This window comes from Mercenaria mercenaria, unplaced genomic scaffold (assembly GCF_021730395.1).
Source record: "Mercenaria mercenaria strain notata unplaced genomic scaffold, MADL_Memer_1 contig_3907, whole genome shotgun sequence".
Classification (NCBI taxonomy): Eukaryota; Metazoa; Mollusca; class Bivalvia; order Venerida; family Veneridae; genus Mercenaria; species Mercenaria mercenaria.
In genome coordinates, this window is record NW_026462093.1 from 12,373 (window position 1) to 33,340 (window position 20,968).

The 20,968-nt window shown below is 28.1% G+C and overlaps 1 protein-coding gene across 1 annotated transcript in view; it reads right to left on the reverse strand.

Annotated features, from left to right (window-relative positions):
* Nucleotides 1–5,947: 5,947 nt before the first annotated feature.
* LOC128553509 (uncharacterized) overlaps nt 5,948–20,968 on the reverse strand; it is a 54,477-nt gene continuing 39,456 nt past the window's right edge. The window contains exons 5-6 of the mRNA XM_053534690.1: nt 6,819–7,052; nt 5,948–5,990 (exon numbers count right to left, since the gene is read on the reverse strand). Coding sequence (XP_053390665.1) covers nt 5,948–5,990; nt 6,819–7,052 — 277 coding nt within the window. The remainder of the gene's footprint in view (nt 5,991–6,818; nt 7,053–20,968) is intronic.

A 20,968-nucleotide genomic window follows, 5' to 3' on the forward strand; every position in this document is an offset into this window, starting at 1 on the left:
TTAGTGGAAGTGGCTCTGATACTTGTTTGCACCACCTATTATACTATATTACATTCAGATATAATTTTAGAAGGCTTGTAAAATCATATCTGAATATAATGATACCATAATTGCAAGGACACGACCAGTTTGTACGTGCCGGTAAATAAAATATACTTTGTACAAATATCAGAGTCACTGTGACTTCACCAATGTACGTACACGTTCAAATGCACTTATGAATCTAAAATCTGAAAGTTTTAAACAGTCATGCTGATTTACCAGCTAAATCAAATTTACAGGACAACTTTGCGTGGAGGCTATATCATAATGCATTTAGTGATTTACAATGTACGCATTTAATTTGCAACCTCAATTAAACATACAAATACTGACATAATTCTTGCATTGATCGAATTCTAAATTTAAGAACTTTCTTTACAATTGAAATTCTAATATTCTCGGCTATTTTCATTTCTATTATTTTATCTTTTATCTGAACCAAACAGACGCATTTGTCGAAAGGGTCGTGACTTAAGATTTTGAGTAAAATTATCTTTCTTTAGAATTTGAATATTACAGCATTAGCATCTTTAAATTGCGAAAATATGAACAAAAATCCTTATACACGTTAAATTCTCTAGCATAAAATTGCGCGCAAACGGCAACAGCTTCGCGCGGGCTTTAATTCGCGCATTTTCAATTTTTTTTTCATAAATCGCCAGCATCGCATTTGTCTGGTATAAAAATACAGTTCCAGTTGCAAATGCATTTTTTTCTTTTAGTTTTCCTAGTGGCCAATTTTTTTATCCAAGATAACCCATATTAAAAGTTGACCTAGATTTCATCAAGGTAATCATTCTGACCAAATTTCATGAAAATCAAATGAAAAACTTTCAGCCTCTTTCACAAATTCAAAGCTTTCCTTTGATTTAACCAGGTGACCTAGCTTTTTATTCCAGTTAACCCATAGTCAATTTTTTACTTGATTTTATCCAGACAAACAATCTCATCAATTTCATAAAGATAGTGTGTAAAATGCAGTTCCTATGGCATAGATAAGTCATTTCTTTAATTTGACCCAGTGATCTAGTTTTTGACCCCAGATAATACATTTTCTTACTTGACCTAGATTTAAACAAGACAACCATTTTGACTAAATTCATCAGATCAATTGAAAAATACCGCTTCTATTGCATACACAAGCTAAATGTTAACAGAGAGACAGACAAACTACTGACGACGGTCATCGAGTGATCACAATAACTCACCTGAGCTAAAAAAGTAAACAGAATGTACAACTATTCAAATTTACAATTATGACCTCATAAAAAACCTTTATCAAAACAATACTTGGAAAATTCATACATATTAGTATCAAATGGAACAGTAACTTTGTATCATTTCAAATGAGGATAACCCAAAGTAAATATTAAAATGTTTAAATTATGAAAAAAGAGCTCTGTTCATGCAACACAGAGCTATCTTCTTAGCGACATGACTATCTCCTTCACGACCGAGCTATCTCTCTGAATAAAAAGTAAATAATTTTACTCCCGAACCATTTTCGGTACATATTTTATTTCCAAATGCATTGTATATTATACAGCTATCTAACACCTACTCGGTTTGCTTCTTAATATTAGTTAAAATGTTAATATTTGACAATGAAAGTGCTTTCATGACGAAATGGCCAAATTTACTGCAAAATCAGCTTGTCGGTAAACATCACCACGACCACAAATTAAGAATGAATTAGCAAACTTAAAGTTCTCTGTAAAGTTAAATCATTTCTACATCGCCTACCATTCCCCGATTTTTGATATTCGATACACAGGTTGTAAAAATGCAAAGAAAATGATGACACTCACCTTTGTTGTTGTTCTTTTATCGCGACGTGCACTACCTAGGAAGCCGCGACAGAGCAGTTTACCGTATACCTCTTAAAGAGATAGCTCTGTAGTTTACCAGGCGTGAAATAACTAAGCAGGCAAGTTGACACTTCGTGTATAAAAACATGTTCATCACATGTTTGAAGAGCTGGCGTTTTCCAGTAATGTTGCCACAGAGAGGAGGATGCAAGAAAAATGCAGATAAGCTTTTGAACAAATTGTCTTTTTCCTTTATAGCGTATTTCATTTAATTAAAGATGAGTGCAAGACTGCAATGGTTGGCCGCTAGGGGTCATGAATACATTGTGGTTTTGGATGTTTTCATGTGTTGTTTGTGTCCAACAGTCATTCGTTATTTGCGGTATCAGGGGCTGGGTTCTTTTCGAGGGAAACCCCCGTCTCTATTGAAAAGTAGCAGCAATCGTCATTATTTGTTTGTTGCCGTTTTGTTGAGACGTTGTGTTTTGGATATTGGATGAAAGTTTTACATGTCGCAAATTCTAATAATTTAGGATGAAAGCTCAAAGTTTACACTGCTTATACAGCCAAACCTGAACGATTATCCTAAGCGAATAAATGAAATATCTTTGAACATTTCAAGACCGAAGGTCTCAATACGTGCACATTTTACAACAGCATTGTCAACAACATTTTATTTGTTTCACTACTGCCTTAGATATACACTCTATTACAAATGAAATGCAAACATTTAAAAACGATTGAACATTTGAGAATGAATGAAAGCATCTTTCTATGGTTGTTGCTACTAGCAGTTGAATACTTATAAAGCGTAATAATTTAGCATGCTGTCCATTATGATCATGTTGCTGTCGTTGCAGATGGTGTTAATACAAAGTATACTAGAACGGATTTAGTAGATTTATGTACAGAAAAGGTCAATGTTGGTGAACACGACTAGTGGTCAAGACGATTCTTATGATGATATTGGAATGGACGATTTTGATGATGATCACAACGATTATCAATTTTATTACTGACGTTGTTATTATGTCTCTCAGAGGAGATACTGGTCCAACGCACTCGTACAGGAGAATTAATTTTGTTTGTTTGTTTGTTCAAAATGCTTTTTTACGCTGTCCGTGTTGATCACGTGAGCTATATAAAATTTGTATGATCCACAATTTTGGTATGCCTTTTAAAGGTATGATACTGCGGTAGTATCTTAAAATTCAAGCTCACTTCCTAGGCTGGCCACTAGATCAGCATCTTAAGTTTAGCGTTCGACTGGCCTTCTCTTATTATTGGTGTTAAGGCCTATGCTATTTTGAAATTATGAATTAGGTGGGTGGGGTACATGATATTATTTCTGAGGAATTTCGAAGTTACTGTAAAACAAAGATTATTCCAATGTGACAATACATCAAAACCATGAATTTAATTTATATGAACGAAATAAAAGGAGTATTTTACCTTAGATTTCCTTATTGTAGAGTACGATTGACTTTCTAATCTAATAAAGCATCACATTTTTATAACATCCCACTGTCCGATCTTTCTGATCACTTAACGATCACTCACAATTACAAAATAAAACTAACGTGTCATCAAAATTATCACTTTACACGGCTTCATGGACATCACGGCCTACTAACATTAAATTTGTAATCATGCGCCAACCAAACTAATGATGAAAGATCGGTACTTTTTCAAAGATCTGTTTTATTTCCTGTAATTTTCTGATATTCTAACCTGTAAACAATCGAATTGTATGCACAGAAATAACGAAAAATTTATGCAATATAGCCTTTAGTTTAAATTTTGGACCTATCTTTTTCCAGCCCAACAACAGACATGTATATGTCAGGCTGGAGAGAACTCCAAAACGAGCTATAATAGCTCATTCGAGCTATAATAGCCCGATCAAGCTATAAAACAAACAATAGAAGCACATATTTCATGTCACTTTCCACACTTGTCCGAAAAACCGCATGTAGTTACTCACTATACAAGTTCATTTGTTCCTACTCTTTCAAAATGTGCATGGTTTACAAATCAATATGCTGTTATATAATGCGCATTTTGGGGAGAAAAATACAACATTTTGAAAAATATGTATTATTACCCGTGTATAATAGCTACAGCAGCAGCCAATGTGATTGATTTCCTAAAAGTAAAACTTAAATATCGTATCATCTGTGTCAACATTTCCGGTTGGTTACATTCATAATAAACATTGCGTTTTAACGAATTCTTTTGTTTTAATTAATTAAGGTACAGGGTATGCCCATTTTGAATGGTACGTATATTTTTATGTATTCAAGTTAAATTATCTGAATTATTAATACATTAAAAAAATAATATAAATATTGTTTACATCCGGTCAGGTGACTTTTATATTCGTAACAGCACGTGCATTCAATCCGAATTATCCACAAAAGCTTTGTAAACTTCTTTAAGAAGATGGTGAGTTATATTACCATTCTTCAACTTTTACATCTGTTACATGTCAATGTTCATTTCCTCCTCTTCATCAATATCCAAGTCTATTAAGATAAAAAAAATTAAAATACGTACATAAGATATAGAGCGTTACTTCGAAAAATTTTACTTTCATACAAATTTAATTTTCAGACTGAAGCAAAAGGACCTAATCCAGGAAAAAAATTTTTGCAGGTCAGGAATGCCGGGAAAAAACAGCATCATACTGGTGAAATAAACACCTCTTATATTGTAGACAACGTCAAAAGAGCAAAAGGCTATCAACAAACGTCAACCCACTATAATGAAAAAGTAAGAAATATATATACTCACCGTCACTTGCAGATACAGGGGGTAATTCTCAAGTGCTATCACAACCTCATTGTAGAATTCTAGATAACTATTCTTCGTTTGTCCTAAAAATGTTTTAACACTTAAGCTTATTTTGTTCAATTAATTTGCTACTTGGATTTTCATTTATTAAACTCAATTTGAACTAAATTTTACTTCAATAAAAATAAAGTACATACGTCTTAAATAAATAATAGCAGCACATAGCTTATTTTAAAAAAATATAAACATATTTCTAATTGAAAAGATGGTGATTCGTCTGTTTATGTTTATTTAATCCTCATTACTTTATCAAATAGGATCCTTAATAATTAATGCATAGCTGTTTTTGGGAATAATAATGAAAAAAAAATATTATATTTAATTTTCTAAATATGTTTCACAGATGAATGAGTTGCCCCTCAATGACTGGGATGGAGATGAAGTGGGAGTGGAAAACAAAAAGGGGGAAGAAGGGCGTATTTAACGACAGGTGGTTGGGAAAAGGTAATATACTGTCTCTTTAAATCTTTTTACGTGTACACTAAAGCGCAGTTAGGTTTTAAACAATTCAAAAACAAACATAGCATTTTTGTTTCAGGTTAATGGAAACCAATCAAAATCACAAAATAGCGTTTTTTGTATCAATTGTATATATTTATATTAACATCATAAAAGGATCATTTATTTGTTTTAATTTATCTTTTAAAAGCAGACAGTCATCTAATTCGACAGTACAGAAAGAATGGAAATAGAAGAGACACCCACACAAGTGATGCCATTCCCACTGCTGACTATCCACCGCCACCACCGCCACCAACTGAACAAGAAGTGAGCGATACAACAGATATAAATCAAATGCAGAATATGCAGCAAAAAGTCTGCTGCTAAGGGCAATCAGATATTTAGCTGAACTGTGATGTAAGAAAGTGTGTTTTAAACTGGTGCACACGTTAGCATGGGATCTATGTAAAATATAAAATCAGTTAGATGACATGAATTTTTTTTTGCCCTCTGCATATTAAAAAATTTACTAAGTATATGTGCGTTACCCTTTATTTTTTTGCCCCCTGCTGTTCCAAAACAACCCACCTCTTCAACACTACCGTTTTTCTCGAAAGTTCCGAACATCCCTTTCTAACATTCTTGTATTTCGGACTTCTTCTTTTTTTCAACGCATGAAATTTGGCCCTTTGATCATTTTGTACAAAAAACAGGCGTGATTTGCATCGCTTTGATGGAGAAATCCATTACTAATGTTGGTCAAATACGTAATCAAGTTCTCACAAACTGTTTCTCAAACGATATCAATCCTTGTCTAATTCTTTGCCTGATACTGATGTATGTGTACTGTGAAAAAATATTTTGGGTTATTACATCTTTGGACTAATACATGTACACATAAACTGTGGATTTAAAAGAAATTTTCTTGTGAATTTTTTTATAACATATACAGTCAAATCTGTCTATATAGACCACCCTTGGGAGAAACAAAAAGTGGTCTTTATTGACAGGTGGTCTTTATTCACTGGTTAAGATACACAGTAAATGTTAAAATAGAATCAAAACCAGCGGTCTTTAGACCCAGGTGGTCTCTATTCAGGGGTGGTCTTAAGCACAGGTTTGACTGTATTTGTAACAATGTATTACTCATGTTTTTCATAAGTATAGTAAAAAGAGTTTACCTATAGTTATCTACACCTTTTAACATATATTGTGTAGACCGGAGTTTAACTCTCCATTGGTGGATTTCTGTACCCCAAGTCTCGCTAAATATAACTCATTGGTTTTCTCCTTCACAAGTTTGATCTAAGATGTTATCTCGTATCTAAGGTATTTAAAATGGCATAACGTTTTAAAACATATTTTGAGCAATATTATAAGAATAATTGTAACATCCTTAAAGATTTACTTCACATGTTTTAAATGTAAATACTTTTAACTTAAAAAAAAATCATTAAAAGGATCATTTTTTTATAAAATATATTTTACATTTAATGATGTATTTTTATAACCGAAATTTTTATTCTATTATTCAATAACCATTGATCATTAATTTTGGGATAGTAATGTTAAAAGTAAAAAATTTTGTTACCTCATCCAGTCGATCAGGGCTCTGCAGACCTCAGTCCAGTGACGCGTGTTGGAATTCCTGGGGTACCAACGCTTAGTTCTTACCATTTACAGATCAAGAACAAAATCTCCACCTCACCCTTGCTGCAGTGTCCGCTGGGCTGAAAATGACTGTACATGGAGATAAACTCCTCCCGTGCACCGGCACCAAAACCCGTCTTTAAATCCCTGAAGATTACTTCCTGATAATTTGGCATATTACTGCCCAAAAAAACAACTTCAGAAACTGTGATTTTCCCGGCATTTATATGAGTGTGATTGTTTCTTCTAACACCGCACCTGAACACAAATATGGCAAAACAAAATTATGGTAATATCACAAAAAAATATGAAGTTTTGTTAGAAGGAGGCTATAAATTAAATAGTCCCAGCTACTGTAGGTGGATTATGAGAGTTGTTCCCGATATATGTGGTAAGAATCTCATCTAGGGTACCGAACATGAAGGTACACCCAAAAACATCCAAGCCTTGTGGTGATCTTGCATATCTGACAACATAACAGTGCTCTTGGTGTTCTGTACCCTAGCATCTTTGCAACATCTTCCAAAGCGACACCCATAACAGCTTAAATGCAGCTTTCACAGCATTCATCTCCATGTGGCCATGACCGGAATTAAACATATACTTCTGATTCCGGATGGAACCCAAAGCCAGTTTGCTCAGATATAGCTGAATATAAATGAAAGTAAAAACTATAATTTCATATTTATACTTTTATTTTATGTATAAGTATATTAGAAATACCGAAGCGAGCTCAATTTTGACCCCCCTGACCCCTTGTCCCTATTCTAAAAAATCCAATGCTGGACAATTAAAAACCCACAGGTTTTATCAAAGATACAAGCTAAAAATTTTTTAAATCTTTAGTTAAACCGAATGAAAACCTTTGGTTTAACCAAAAAAAAAAAGATTTAGTTTTTGGTCCGAACTGACCAATGCTGGACAATTAAAAACCCACAGTTATTAAACCCAGTTTTAAAAACCCAAATAAAAAGTTTTAAATACATATGATATAGATGAGTTACAGAATAAAATATATTGTTTGAAAGAAAGAAGATTACTGATAATAAAAAATCCTCATTATGTTATAACAAAAAAACGGAGGAAAAATGATAAAGGCTACTTGTTCATCTTGTGGAAAAATAAAATCAAAGTTTGTTAAAAGTACAGGGGGTTAATTTAGATATTCACAAAGCAAATTTACCTTTATTACCTAAGAAAGGTTTAACACTTCCAGAAAATAATTATTGTGGGCCAGGAAATCCCTAGATAATGGACCCCCCGTCAATGAACCTGGAATGCAGTATTATGGACCATATTTTTGCTATTACAGTGGTGTAAAAAAAGGGGACATGTGATAAAACAAATGCTTCCAATTTAAAAAAACTAAATCAAAAACATTTGGAGAAAAGATTGCAAACATTTAGTTGTAAAACCAGCTAACAAAACGAAATACACACTTGGGTTGGGACAAAAACAAAAATCAAAAAACGGAAAAGGGGTTTGAGTTACCCCCGAATCACATGGAGCGATGAATTAGCAGAAGAATTACACAACCCAATTAAAAGAAAATTTATGAAAAGAAGAGTGATTGTTTAAAGATATTGATGATACTTGGTCACTGATTTAGTTGACATGCAAGCTTTTTCAAAATATAATAAAGAGTAAAGTACTTGTTAACCGTTATGGTATATTTAGTAAATATGCTTGGGTTATTCCATTAAAGAATAAAACTGGAAATCTGTTACTGAAGCATTTGAAAAAATAATTTTAGAAGGACGATTACAGTAAATTTAGGGTAGATGAAGGAAAAGAATTTATAATAAAAAGTTTGAATCATTTTTGAATAAAAATAAGATTAATAAGTACCATACATTTAAGAAGGAAAGGCTGTAGTAATAGAAAGATTTAATAGAGTTTAAAAAGAATAATGTGGAAAATTTTACAGCAAAAAAAACTTATACTTATTAATAAATAATTTGCAGGGTAATGGTTGATAAATATAACAAAACAAAACATTCTAAATATAAAAATGACACCAACCGAAGCTAGTAAAAACTTAAATAAAGGTACTGTTTACTTTAATTTATATGGTGATTTAAAGATACCAAAGAGTTTAAAAAAAAATTTAAAAATTTGGGGATCGAATTCGTTTTAAGCAAACTTAAAAGACATTTTGAAAAAGGATATCACCAAACTGGACAGAGGAAATAATTTATAATTTATAAATTAATAATACCAAAACCCGGGAAAGTACACTATTAAAGATTTAAATAATGAAATAATTCAAGGGTTTATTTATGAACAAGAACTTTTTACCTACTACACAAAGAAGTTTTTTAGAATAGAAAAAGTTATTAGACGAGACTAAAAAGAAAAAACAAGCTTTAGTAAAATGGAAAGGTTATAGTGAAAAAAATTTTAAAAGTTGGGTACCATTTAGTGAATTGAAAGAAATTTGATTTAAAAATAATATTAATAAATGGTCCATAAAAATTTAATTTCTAATAATGGAATAGAACAATAGATCAATTAATTATTCACTTTAAATAAACTAGCTGATGCTTAAAAGAAAAAGTTATAAATTTTGTGGGAAGTAAGTACCGGATTAATATATTTCAGCAGGGGTTTTTGTTGTTCAGCTGCAAAAGCACTTGTTCCAGCTATTCCATATTTTTAGCAGTTGCTGGCGCTGTTCCATCAGTAATTACCATATTACTAACAGACAAAAACTTGACGACAAAAATTTATTTTAAAAGCACATCATCAAAAAATAAAACAACTTTATAACAAAAGCACGGATTGCAGCTTTAGTTTTTCATGACCCTAATGATCCTGGAAAAGTAAATAAAGAAGAAGAGAAAAAATTTATTCGGGAAAATTTTACAATACTATTAGAAATGCAGAAAAAAAAAAAATTATTCAACACCTCTTGAAATGCACATGAAGGAATTTAAACTTAAGGGAAATAAAAAGCAAAAAAGAAGAAGATTATATTAAATTTTACGTGTGTTTTTTAAGATTTTTTTCTATAAGATTATATTATATAGATGGTTAATAAAAGGTAGATAAATGATTATGTCAAAATTATCTAGCACTTTAGGAGAAATAATGAATCCAGATAAAAATTCATATAAGAAAGTCTTAAAGAAGAAATGTTTTAAATCAAAACTGATCAAATAGTTAGCGATGAAAAAAAAATCATGTCATTGAAAACTTTAAACAAAAGTTATAGACCTATCTTTTAAAAAATAATTTATTTGAATGGGACTGTGGTTGTCTATTAACGAAGAAGAAAATGCTGTACCCTCGAGTACTAAAACCCTCTAGTTTTAAAAAGTTATGTGATTGCCCCAGACCAAATAAAAATTGAAATAATCCTAAAAAAGTAATTGTAACCACTGGATACAAAGAAAAAAAAACCCATATAAAAGCACTTACAAAGCATCTAAAGAATTTGGTTTTAATGCTGGGTTAAAAAAAATGTGTTGTGAAGGGACAAACCGAGTAAAATGTGGAATATCAAAAGTAAAAAATTTTATTTCTCTTAAAGATAATTTAAAACTTTATTATTTTATTATTTTTAATTATTTTTTTAACCCTTTTTTTTGCTTAAAAGATTTTTTTTCTAATATAATATAATGATGGAAATCGAGAATCTACAAAACAATATATAAGAAATTTGAAATTAAAATTACATAAGACAAGATCCAAAGAATCAATTAATTTAACTATAAACGACCTTATGAAATACTTAAATCTGAACTTAAAACTTTAAAAGGTATAAAATAAACGTTGTTTTAAAAATAATTTTTGGCAAAAAAAAGTAAACTGATACAATATATAAATCAGCTTATTTTCAATCAAAGGCTTTAGAAATTTAACACAAACAAAATAAAAAACTTTACATAAAGCTTTTGATGAATAAAAAATAGAATTGGTAATTGGATTCTGAAGGAAGTGGCGGGAGAATAGAGTCAGTTGATGCTCATTATATAAATAGATATAAGTATAGTCCTTGGCTGCTTCAAGTTATTTAGAATTACAAAACCATTAAAAAAATTCAATGAAAGGATTAATAAATATAAAGAATGATGATAACGAATGTTTTAGATGGTGTCATTTAGCTTATAAATTTCCTGAAAACAAAAAATTCTAAAAGAGTTTCAAATTATAAAAAACATATAAACGATCTTATTATTCTGGAATTAAATTTCCTGTTACATTAAATAAAATAACCTAAAATAAATTTTAAATGAAATACCCATTTAATATATTTGGTTATGAAGAAAATAGTATTTATCCATTGTACATATCAAAATATCAATACGAAGAACACTGTGACATGTTGCTAATTACAAATGATAAAATAAAGATAAAATAAATGATAAAATAAATAAATAAAATAACGACGATGACTGTAAACCCTCAAGAACTGTAGTCCAACATTATTTTGGATAAAAGACTTTAATAGATTAATGACTAACAAAACCAAAGACCAACATAGAAATATTTTTTGTAAAAGTTGCTTACAACATTTTACTCAAAAAGAATATTAAATGAACACATCCCAAAACTGTTTAGCTTTTAAATGGTACCCAAGGTGTAAAAATGCCAAAAGAGGGAAGTAAAGTACAATTTAAAAAAATTATCATAAAGGTTTAGCAGTACCTTTTGTAATTTATGCTGATTTTGAATCAAAAACTAAAAAAGTTTTAACTGCTTTAAAACCCCATCAACTGAATCTTCATTTACTGAAACCTATCAAAATCATATAGATTGGGGTTTTAGGGCTAAAAAGTTGTTTTTTGGGTTATGACGAAAAATATCTAAAAACCAAACCCAGATTTATAGAGGTCCTAATGCAGTTTATAAGTTTATTGAAAAAAGCTTGAGGAAGAGGAATTTTTAAAAAAATATTTAAAGAACATTTCAACAAAGAACTAAGAATGTCTAAAAATGATTCAACCAATTTAAAAAAAACAAAAGTTTTGTCATATCTGTGAAAAAGAATATAAGGAAAATAAAAATCCTGTCCGAGATCACTTCATATAACAGGAAAATTCAGAGGAAGTGCTCACTCAAATGTAATATTAAATTTTAAACTAACACATAAAATTCCTTTTTATTTTCATAATTTAAGAGGTTATGACGTCATTTATTATGCAACAAATGGGAAAATTTAAAAAAGAAATTAATGTTTATCCTAACAATATGGAAAGATTATGGCATTTATATTTCTTTCTGACTTGGTCTTTATTGATTCATTTCAATTTATGTCTCAATCATTGGATAACTTAGTAAAAATATTCCAGAATTTAAATACTTATCTCAAGAATTTGATTGTGAAAGCATTAATTATTAAAACAAAAGGTGTTTATCCATATGATTACAGGGATTCATTTAAAAATTTAAAGAAACAAAATTACCTTCTAAAGAAGATTTTTATTCAGTTTTAAAATGAAACAAAAAAATTTCTGAAAAATGAATACAACATGCTAAAAATGTTTGGAATAAAATTTAAAATTAAAACAATGGGAGAAAAAATCATGATCTATATTTAAAAACTGACGTATTACTTTTAGCTGATGTATTTGAAAAATTTTAGAAAAATATGTTTAGAGATTTACAAATTAGATCCTTGTCATTATTTTAGTAGCCCTGGTTTAGCTTGGATGCAATGTTAAAAATGACTGGAATTAAGTTAGATTTAATAACTGATTTTAAATATGTATCTTTTTTTTGAAAAGGGACTGAGAGGAGGAATAATTAATTTCAAACAGATACAGTAAAGCAAACAATAAATATATGAAAGTTTATAATTCAAAAGAAGAAAGCAAATACATTATGTACCTTGACGCCAATAACCTTTAGGGTTTGGGGCATGTGTCAACCTTTACCCTCTGGAAACTTTAAATTTATATCCGAAAACAATTCAAGAAATTAATTGCAAAAGGAAAAACTAATTTTATAGTTGAATGTGATCTTGAATATCCAAAAGAATTACATAAAACCCACAATGATTATCCTTTAGCTCCGAAAAAATTATTAACCAGATCAATGGTTTTCCCCAATTATAGTAAAAATATTAAAACAGAATTTGAAATGGGAAAAAAGAAATGTAAAAAAATTAGTTCCAAACTTTAATGAAAAAACAAAATTATGTATTTTCATTTAAAAATCTGAACTATATACACAATTGGGGGTTAAAAGAAACAAAATACATAAAATTTAATTTTTGATTCATCTCCTTGGTTAAAAAAGTATATTGATTTAATACCAAAAAAGATTCTAAAGCAAAAAATCATTTGAAAAGGACTTTTTTAAGTTAATGAACAATTCTGTTTTCGGTAAGACGATGGAGAATTACGCAAGAGGGTTAATATTAAATTAACACATGATGAAAATATTTTATTAAAATACATACCCAAAACCTTTCATTTGTTAGTTCAACGATGTTTAACTCTAACCCTTTTGGTATTCAAAGAATAAAAGAAAGTTTGTTATTAAACAGACCTTTTAGTTGGAATTGCATTCTAGATTTATCAAAAAATTTAATGTATGATTTTCATTATAATTACATAAGGAAAAGTACGAGAGTAATTGTAATTACTATTCACTGACACTGATTCATTATTTTTATGAAATAAAAACCAAAGATGCAAAAGAGGATTTTTATAAGGACAAAGATTTATTTGATAAAGTGATTACGATAGTAATTCAAAATTTTTTTTTGATAATAATAAAAAAGTAATTGGAAAATTTAAAGATAAGCTGCCGGCATTCCCATTGTTGAATTTGTCGGATTAAAAAGTAAAATGTATTCATATTTATTAGAAAATGAAGTTAACATTAAAAAATGTAAAGTAAAAAAAAAACTTGTTGTTAAGAAAACAATATTTTCAAAAAAATTATAAAGATACTTTGTTAAATTTCAACCCAAAGTAATCACACCTTTAAAGTTATTCGTTCTAATAAACAAAATCTTTCCAGTTAGGTTTTATAAATAAAACTCTTATCAGTTATGATGATAAAAGATATATTCTGATAATGGTATTGATACATTAGCTTATTCTTAAATTAAATTAAAACTTAAATTAAAACTTAAATTAAAACTTAAATTAAAACTTAAATTAAAACTTAAATTAACTCTTAAATTATAGAACCAAAATTGTTAACTGGATATCATAACATTTAAAGAATTAATATAAATAACATCATTTATTTTAAATTCATTTGCATAATTAATAGAAATAGATTAATTTTTTCTGTTATTTTTTAACAGGATAACTTTGAAGAATTACATTTTCTTTATTTTTTAATTGTAATTTAGCTTCTCCTTTATCTAATTTAATTGCATCAAAAAGAATAATTAAAATGAAATTTAAAAATTTAAATTTCTTACATTATTACCATTTTGAACTAAACCAGGACTAGCATTTACAGTTTTCCATTGAAATAATCCACCATGGGTATTTTGGGGTATAACTTGTTAAAAACAATGGAGGTTTCCTTATTAATTGCCTTTCTATTTTATTTACTTTTCATTTATATTTTTAAATATTCCCATTATATTAATTAATCCAGTTAAATAAATGTCCTTATTAGTTAAATAATTTATATTTTTTGGGTTAAATTTACTCTTTGATTATTAATTTTTAGTATTTTATACAAAAATCCTACAACGGTACTTTATCTTGTAACATTTTAATGAAAAATAAACAATAATATCCACAAAGCATACTTGTTTTGTCTTGATATTGAACATTTTTGTATTTTACTTTTGGTATATACTTAATTACTTCTTTGGGCGGAGGAAGTCCAAATGGGTCAAAGTACAAAGTATTCAAGTAACAACCCAATGTGTTCCAGGACCAACAAAGTAAATCCAAATTTATAATTCCACACTCGTCCTTTTCTTTTAATTTTAGTAAATTATTTCTACTAAACACACCCCTAAATTTTTTATTTTTAAATTTTTACCCATTGTTAAATTTTCAAAGTTAATATTGGTTTTATTTATAAATTTTATTTCTTTTTACTAAATTTTATTTTTTTTTTTACTATGGGAAATTTCGTCTGTAAGGTCCCGTTAGAAATCAATCTGTAGTCCCTTTTCCACTTAACAAAGATGTAATCAAAGGTATCCCTAGACAGCACCCAAACAAACCTAAAAACCCACCGTCTTGTTTTTTGTTTTTGTGTTAAATCTAATCACTCCAGATCCTACTAATTGCTTTTTTGATTAGGTGTAAGATATGTGATACCCATATTTCCTTATCATTACTACTGAAATCATACCTTTTCCCAAGTATTTTACTAACACCAGTACTGGCCAGTCCAAAAAGGGGCTCCAATGCCTAGAGGGGCTAATATTTTTGAGCTATTTGCTGCCATTGGAAGAATTGTTTTTCCAACAAACCAGCCAAAGCTCCTAAAATCCCCCCTTTTTGACCTTGACTGGACATTTGGCTTTTTGAAATTGTAATTTCTAATCCCTTTAAATTATTTGCAACAGCTTTTTTAATTTGATTAATTTGTGTTTTGTTAAAAGTAAAGGGAAGTTCCATGTAATTGTTCATGTTTTAATCAAAAAAGTATGGGGAATTTTGTTGTTGTAGGCTCGGCTAAATTTTTCTTTTGTCCATCTGTAAGGTTAACTTTATATTCAATATAATTTTGATGTCATTTTTATAAATTTATATTTATTTTATTTAATTTATATTTATTTTATTTAAACAATGACAAGTTCATTTAAACAATGACAAGTTCATTTCCAATAGTATTTATTTCAACTGTTTCCTCATATAATAAAAATTGCGAAAACCCGAATTTTAGCGCTGGTGGAAATTTTTAATTTAGCTGTTAATGTAATATGTTTAGGATCTTCTGTAGTTACTTTCCTTTTTATATTCCAAGTTAAAATAAATAAATCCAAATACTTATAAAAATTTGATCTATTTAAAAGACTTGCAGTAGTTATATTTTGTTTATAATAAAAATTTAATTACATCGTCATAAATTCTTGATATACTTGTGAAATCTGTTTCTGGATAAAAAACACCATTACCAACTTCAAGACGACAGGAGCTCAAAGTGCAATTTTCATTTGCTGCATTAACTTTAAATGTATCTAATAAATGTGGATTATGTATTTGTGCATTACTTTTATCAGGTCGTTGTAAATAAACAAATACATGTTGTGGTTTTATTACACCAGCTGTTATTCTAAAAGTTATATTAGTTTGTTGTTATCATTTTGATTGTGTCACCTTTTCCCCTAAGGTATGACCATCTTGCTTTTTAAATTTTTCCCAGTAAAATTAGATCAAACCCAAAATTTCCCATTAAAATTAAACGTGGAACCCATAAAATTTAAATTTTGTTACAATTACCCAACCAGGATCAGCAGCATTAGCTCTAAAAATTAATTCATCATCAACTGTCAGCTGCAGTGTTATTTAAATTTTGGGACTTGGAGGTAAAATATTAGTTTCAAAACCCTGAAAAAATGAATAATTATTTAAGGGAATTTTAGTATTTGCCTCACACCACCTTGGATTAATAACTTCCTAGAAGCAAAACCTTTATATATACCAACTTGATCCTTTTCCTGCTCTCAGCATATCAGAATATCTAAATAAATATATTCGTTTGTTCCAGTTGATTTTGCATAATCTTCAGATAGTTCAACCAAACTCTTTACATTTATTACTTTGTATAAATTATTACAATCATATACAATTTTTCCATTTTTGTTAACCACTAACTGATCAATTAATGAAGCTGCATTATTAATTAAAGCAAATTTTATCATTACCACATAATTATTACCGTTAGCAAGCTTATTTACTTTAAAACTTACTTCAAAATAAACCCTTAAACCAATCAAAATATGAACTTCTATCATTAATTGTAAAGTGATATCCGTTTTTTTTGTTGTTTAACATTATTTCCCAGGACAGATATTAAAGCTGTATCTAATTGAATAGGAATTAATTCATATCTTTCACAATTGTTTTGTTCTAACATGTATATAATTTTATATTAATTATTTTTTATTTAGTTTTTATTCTATTTTTTTTTTTTTTTTTTTTTAAATTTAAAATTAAAACTTTAGTTTTTAAATTAATCTGTTAATACGTTTTGTCGAGCTGAAGTTCCAGATCCCGACAATATTCTATTTATTCTCATATGAATATCCTCCTCATTATCATTATTATTTTTTATTATTTTTACTGTTATTCTTTTCTTGTAATTCCTTAGCAATTAAATTACCCAAATGCCGGAGCAGGTTTCTTTTAAAAATTTTTTAACAATTTTTTTCAGCAGCTAAATTTCCAACTTCTGTTCCAACCTTTTTTTGTTCCACTTTCAAGTGCTGCTTTCCCCGCTGTTTTTCCCAAAACTTTTTTTCCAGCTGTGCCAATTGAAGATGCAAATCCGCTTTAAAACAATTTTGTTAAAGTGTCAAAGATACCTTTCCATGTAGATTTCTTTTCCTGTGTGAGCATCAACATAAAAAAATATTCCTTTATTTTGTCATAAAATTTTTTGTACATTATATAAAACTAAAATTTATAAACTCATAATTAAAGTTTTAAAACTTTAGTTTAATTAATTTCTTTTAAAATTAGTGTAAAACTTGTTTCAAACCTCATTTAAAATTAATTATTCTACCAAATACATCTGTAATATATATTCTTATTGAATTTATAATATATTTATTAATTTCAGAATATCCAACTCTTTGTGGTTCTTTTGTAAATGGATAAGCTCTTGTTAAATCTGCAGTACTTAAAGCATAATAATATCACTGAAAATTACCATCAACAATGAATTAACAAAAAGATCACAATGAATGAAAAATTTTATCCACAGAGTTATTATATTTGGTGTTGTAGTTCCCCTTCAGTATTTCTCAATTTTTTTTTTCTCAAATCCAAGCAATGTATGAAAATTTGATACTTCCAAATCCAAACCAAATTATCTGTAATTGAAACAAAAATCTTTAAAAATACTTAAATCAATTCCAAACTTATTGGAGCAATTTCTGATTTATTAAATTCAAAATCATCATTACTTATTAATGTTCCCTAATATAATTATTAATATCTGTGTAACTTTAAGAACCGTTTGGGAAATATGATATCTTCCATTCTTTACCATTATTGTAACGAATTCTTTTATTGTCATATTCATCACAATATTTTGCCAAGAGTAGGTCATAGTGTTAATACTATCCAAACCAACAACAAAGTTTTATTTTTATCTAAAATTAAAGAACGACTAAAAACTATTGTAAAATCACTCGTTTATTTTTTTTATCTTTAACTGTTTCAGAACTTAATACTATTTTTTGTTCCATTTATATAATTATTAAACATATCTTTTTTAAATAAAAACTAAAGTTTTAAAACTTTAATAAAAATCTAAATTCAAGAAAAATAATTTTATATAACATTTCATGTTGTTCTGGTAAAAGTGAATTCATTTTAATATTCATCAATTATTCTAATACCTTCATTTTTAGTTCTTCATTATTATTTCCAGCATTAATTGAACCACAAATTAACTCCAAGTCATTAACCAATTCTTTTGGATTACATGGACAAAAGTCATAACCTTGTCCCCTAATTACTTTTTTAAATTTCATAGATCTTTTATTGAGATAGTAATCCTGACTTTTCTGTTAATTCTTTAAATATTTTTATTGAATATTTGAATGCTTTTTCTTATTGTTATATCTTTATTAATCAAAACAATCAAAACATTATCTACTTTAGAGTTAATGACTTCTTTCCCCGTTATTCAAAACCTTAGCAATTAATTTGTTTTGACCATAAAGTTTATTTAAGTTAATAATTAAATTACCATATGCCCCTTTGGTAAAACTTTATATGGGTTTGATATTTTATTCCTTTTCCTTTTTTAATTACCTCTGAGTCATTAATCTTTTTTTGATAAGCGTTCACCATAATTTTAAGATTTTTTTTGTCTGATTCTAACTCCGAAACATACTCATCTCATCATAGGTTCTGCATCTGTAAAATTTAATTTTTTCATCTGGGTTTTTCTTTAAATATATTTATTTATATCACGAGTACATTTCTTTAATTTTTCGGTAACCTTTTTCTTGTTTTTATCCAATCATCTTTATTTTTTTTATTACTAACTCTGATAATACAGGTAAATTCCAATCTGATAATACATCTTTATCAATATTTACATCTAAATTTATCACAAATTCTTCTTCTGATTCTTTAGTTTTTAAACATCAGGTCTTCAAACACATCATCTTCATCATCCAAAACCCATAAAGACTTCGGCGGGATTAATCGCATTGGTTCTCGGGAAAAGCTCTTCCAAACCCATAGTATATCCGGCGGTAATGTTTGTAATGGTTGTTGTAGTCCCGGAGGTGGTTGTTCTTCCGTTATCCTGCCAATTTTTGTTGGTTGTTCACATTTTTTTTATTTTATCAACAAAACTTTTTTGGAAGTAAAGCTAATTTCTCCTTAATTCCAGTAATGCTTTTAACTGACTTGATAATTGTTCTTTTGACTTTCTAATTTTTTTTAGTAATTGGCTTATAAATTTCAGTATACATATCCCGATTTGTAGCTTTTCTTATTTTTCTCTCATTATTTCTTCTCTAAGATCTCTCATCTTTTGCCCGACTAAAATTTTTTCTTATTTTTATTTCATTAAGTTTTGATTTCATTTAATAAAATAACATAAGATAATGAAATAATGTAAGATAATGTAAGATATTGTAAAATAATGAAAAATATATATAAATGGAAATTCCAAATTATGATACAAAAAGTGAAAATCCAATAAATTTAAACAATTTTATTTCCCTTTTAGCCAGATTCATGTTTTAGAATGTTAATATGTGGGTCTTCTGGATCTGGGAAAAAAAAATACATAATGCATATACTTCGAAAAACCCCTTATATATTATGAAAATTATACTTGTAGCTAAAACTTAGAACAATCTAAATATCAAGATTTAATTAACAACCTTTAAATCAAATTGCAAAAAAATTAAAGTAATCCAAATGAAATACTTGAATATTCAGCTGATCCCAACCAAATTGAGCCTTTTGGGAAAAACTTGAATCAGAAAAACAAAAAGTAGTAATATTGATGATTTGTATGTGAAATAAAAAAGTTCAAAAAGAAATAACAAAATACTTTATTCAAGGACGTCACAAAAACTGTTGTGTTATTTTTTTTTAAGTCATCTTACTATAAAAAACACCAAAAGATATTCGAATTAACTGTTCACATTATATTTTATTTGGGAAAATCCAGGTAAACGAGAAAATGATATGATTTGTAATGAACAAAATATAGATCGTGATTCATTTGCTAAAGCAACAAATCAAAAATATGATTTCTTATATATTGACAAACCAAAGGGAAATTTTTAAGAAAAAACTTACTGGGAAAAATATAATAATTATATAATGGATTTTTAATAATATAGAACAAATAAGTGAACCTGAAAGTGTAAGTAAAGTTAAATTTGATATTTATTTAAGTGATTATGCTACAAAAAACAATATAAAAAAACTTAAAAGGACATGGAATTGTATCTTCATAAAAATAAGGAACTTGATAACACAATGAATAAGCATTAGATATGGGAGTAATGAAATAATCAACCTAGGAAATCCAGATAAACCGCTGATGCAGTTCCAAGACGGTTTGTGTATAAAAAAATTTAAATTGTAATAGATAACTATAATCTTGAAGATATTAAAAGTATAAAACAGACATTAGAAGCAGAAATAAAGAATATTGAAGAATTAAAAAAAAATTTTAAAAGAATTCATTATGATAGTTTAATTACAAGGTAAAATTGAAGAAGAAATGAAAGCTATGGTTGATTCTATTAAAGAACTTGAAGAGAAAACTGATTTGACAGATGACAATATAAAAAAAGTATTTAGAACCAATTTTGAAAAGTTATACACTCAATTTCAAGAATTTAAAAGATAGTATGATTAAACATGAAGAACTAAAAGACAAGATTATTGAAGCTGAAAAAAGTTACAAAATATTATCATTAGAAATTAGAACAGAAATAAATAAACTAAATACTGAAACGAAAAAAAGCATAAAGATTTATTAGAATTTAATTTCAAATAAACTTGCAGAGTATAAAGCTGAATTTGGGAAAAAGG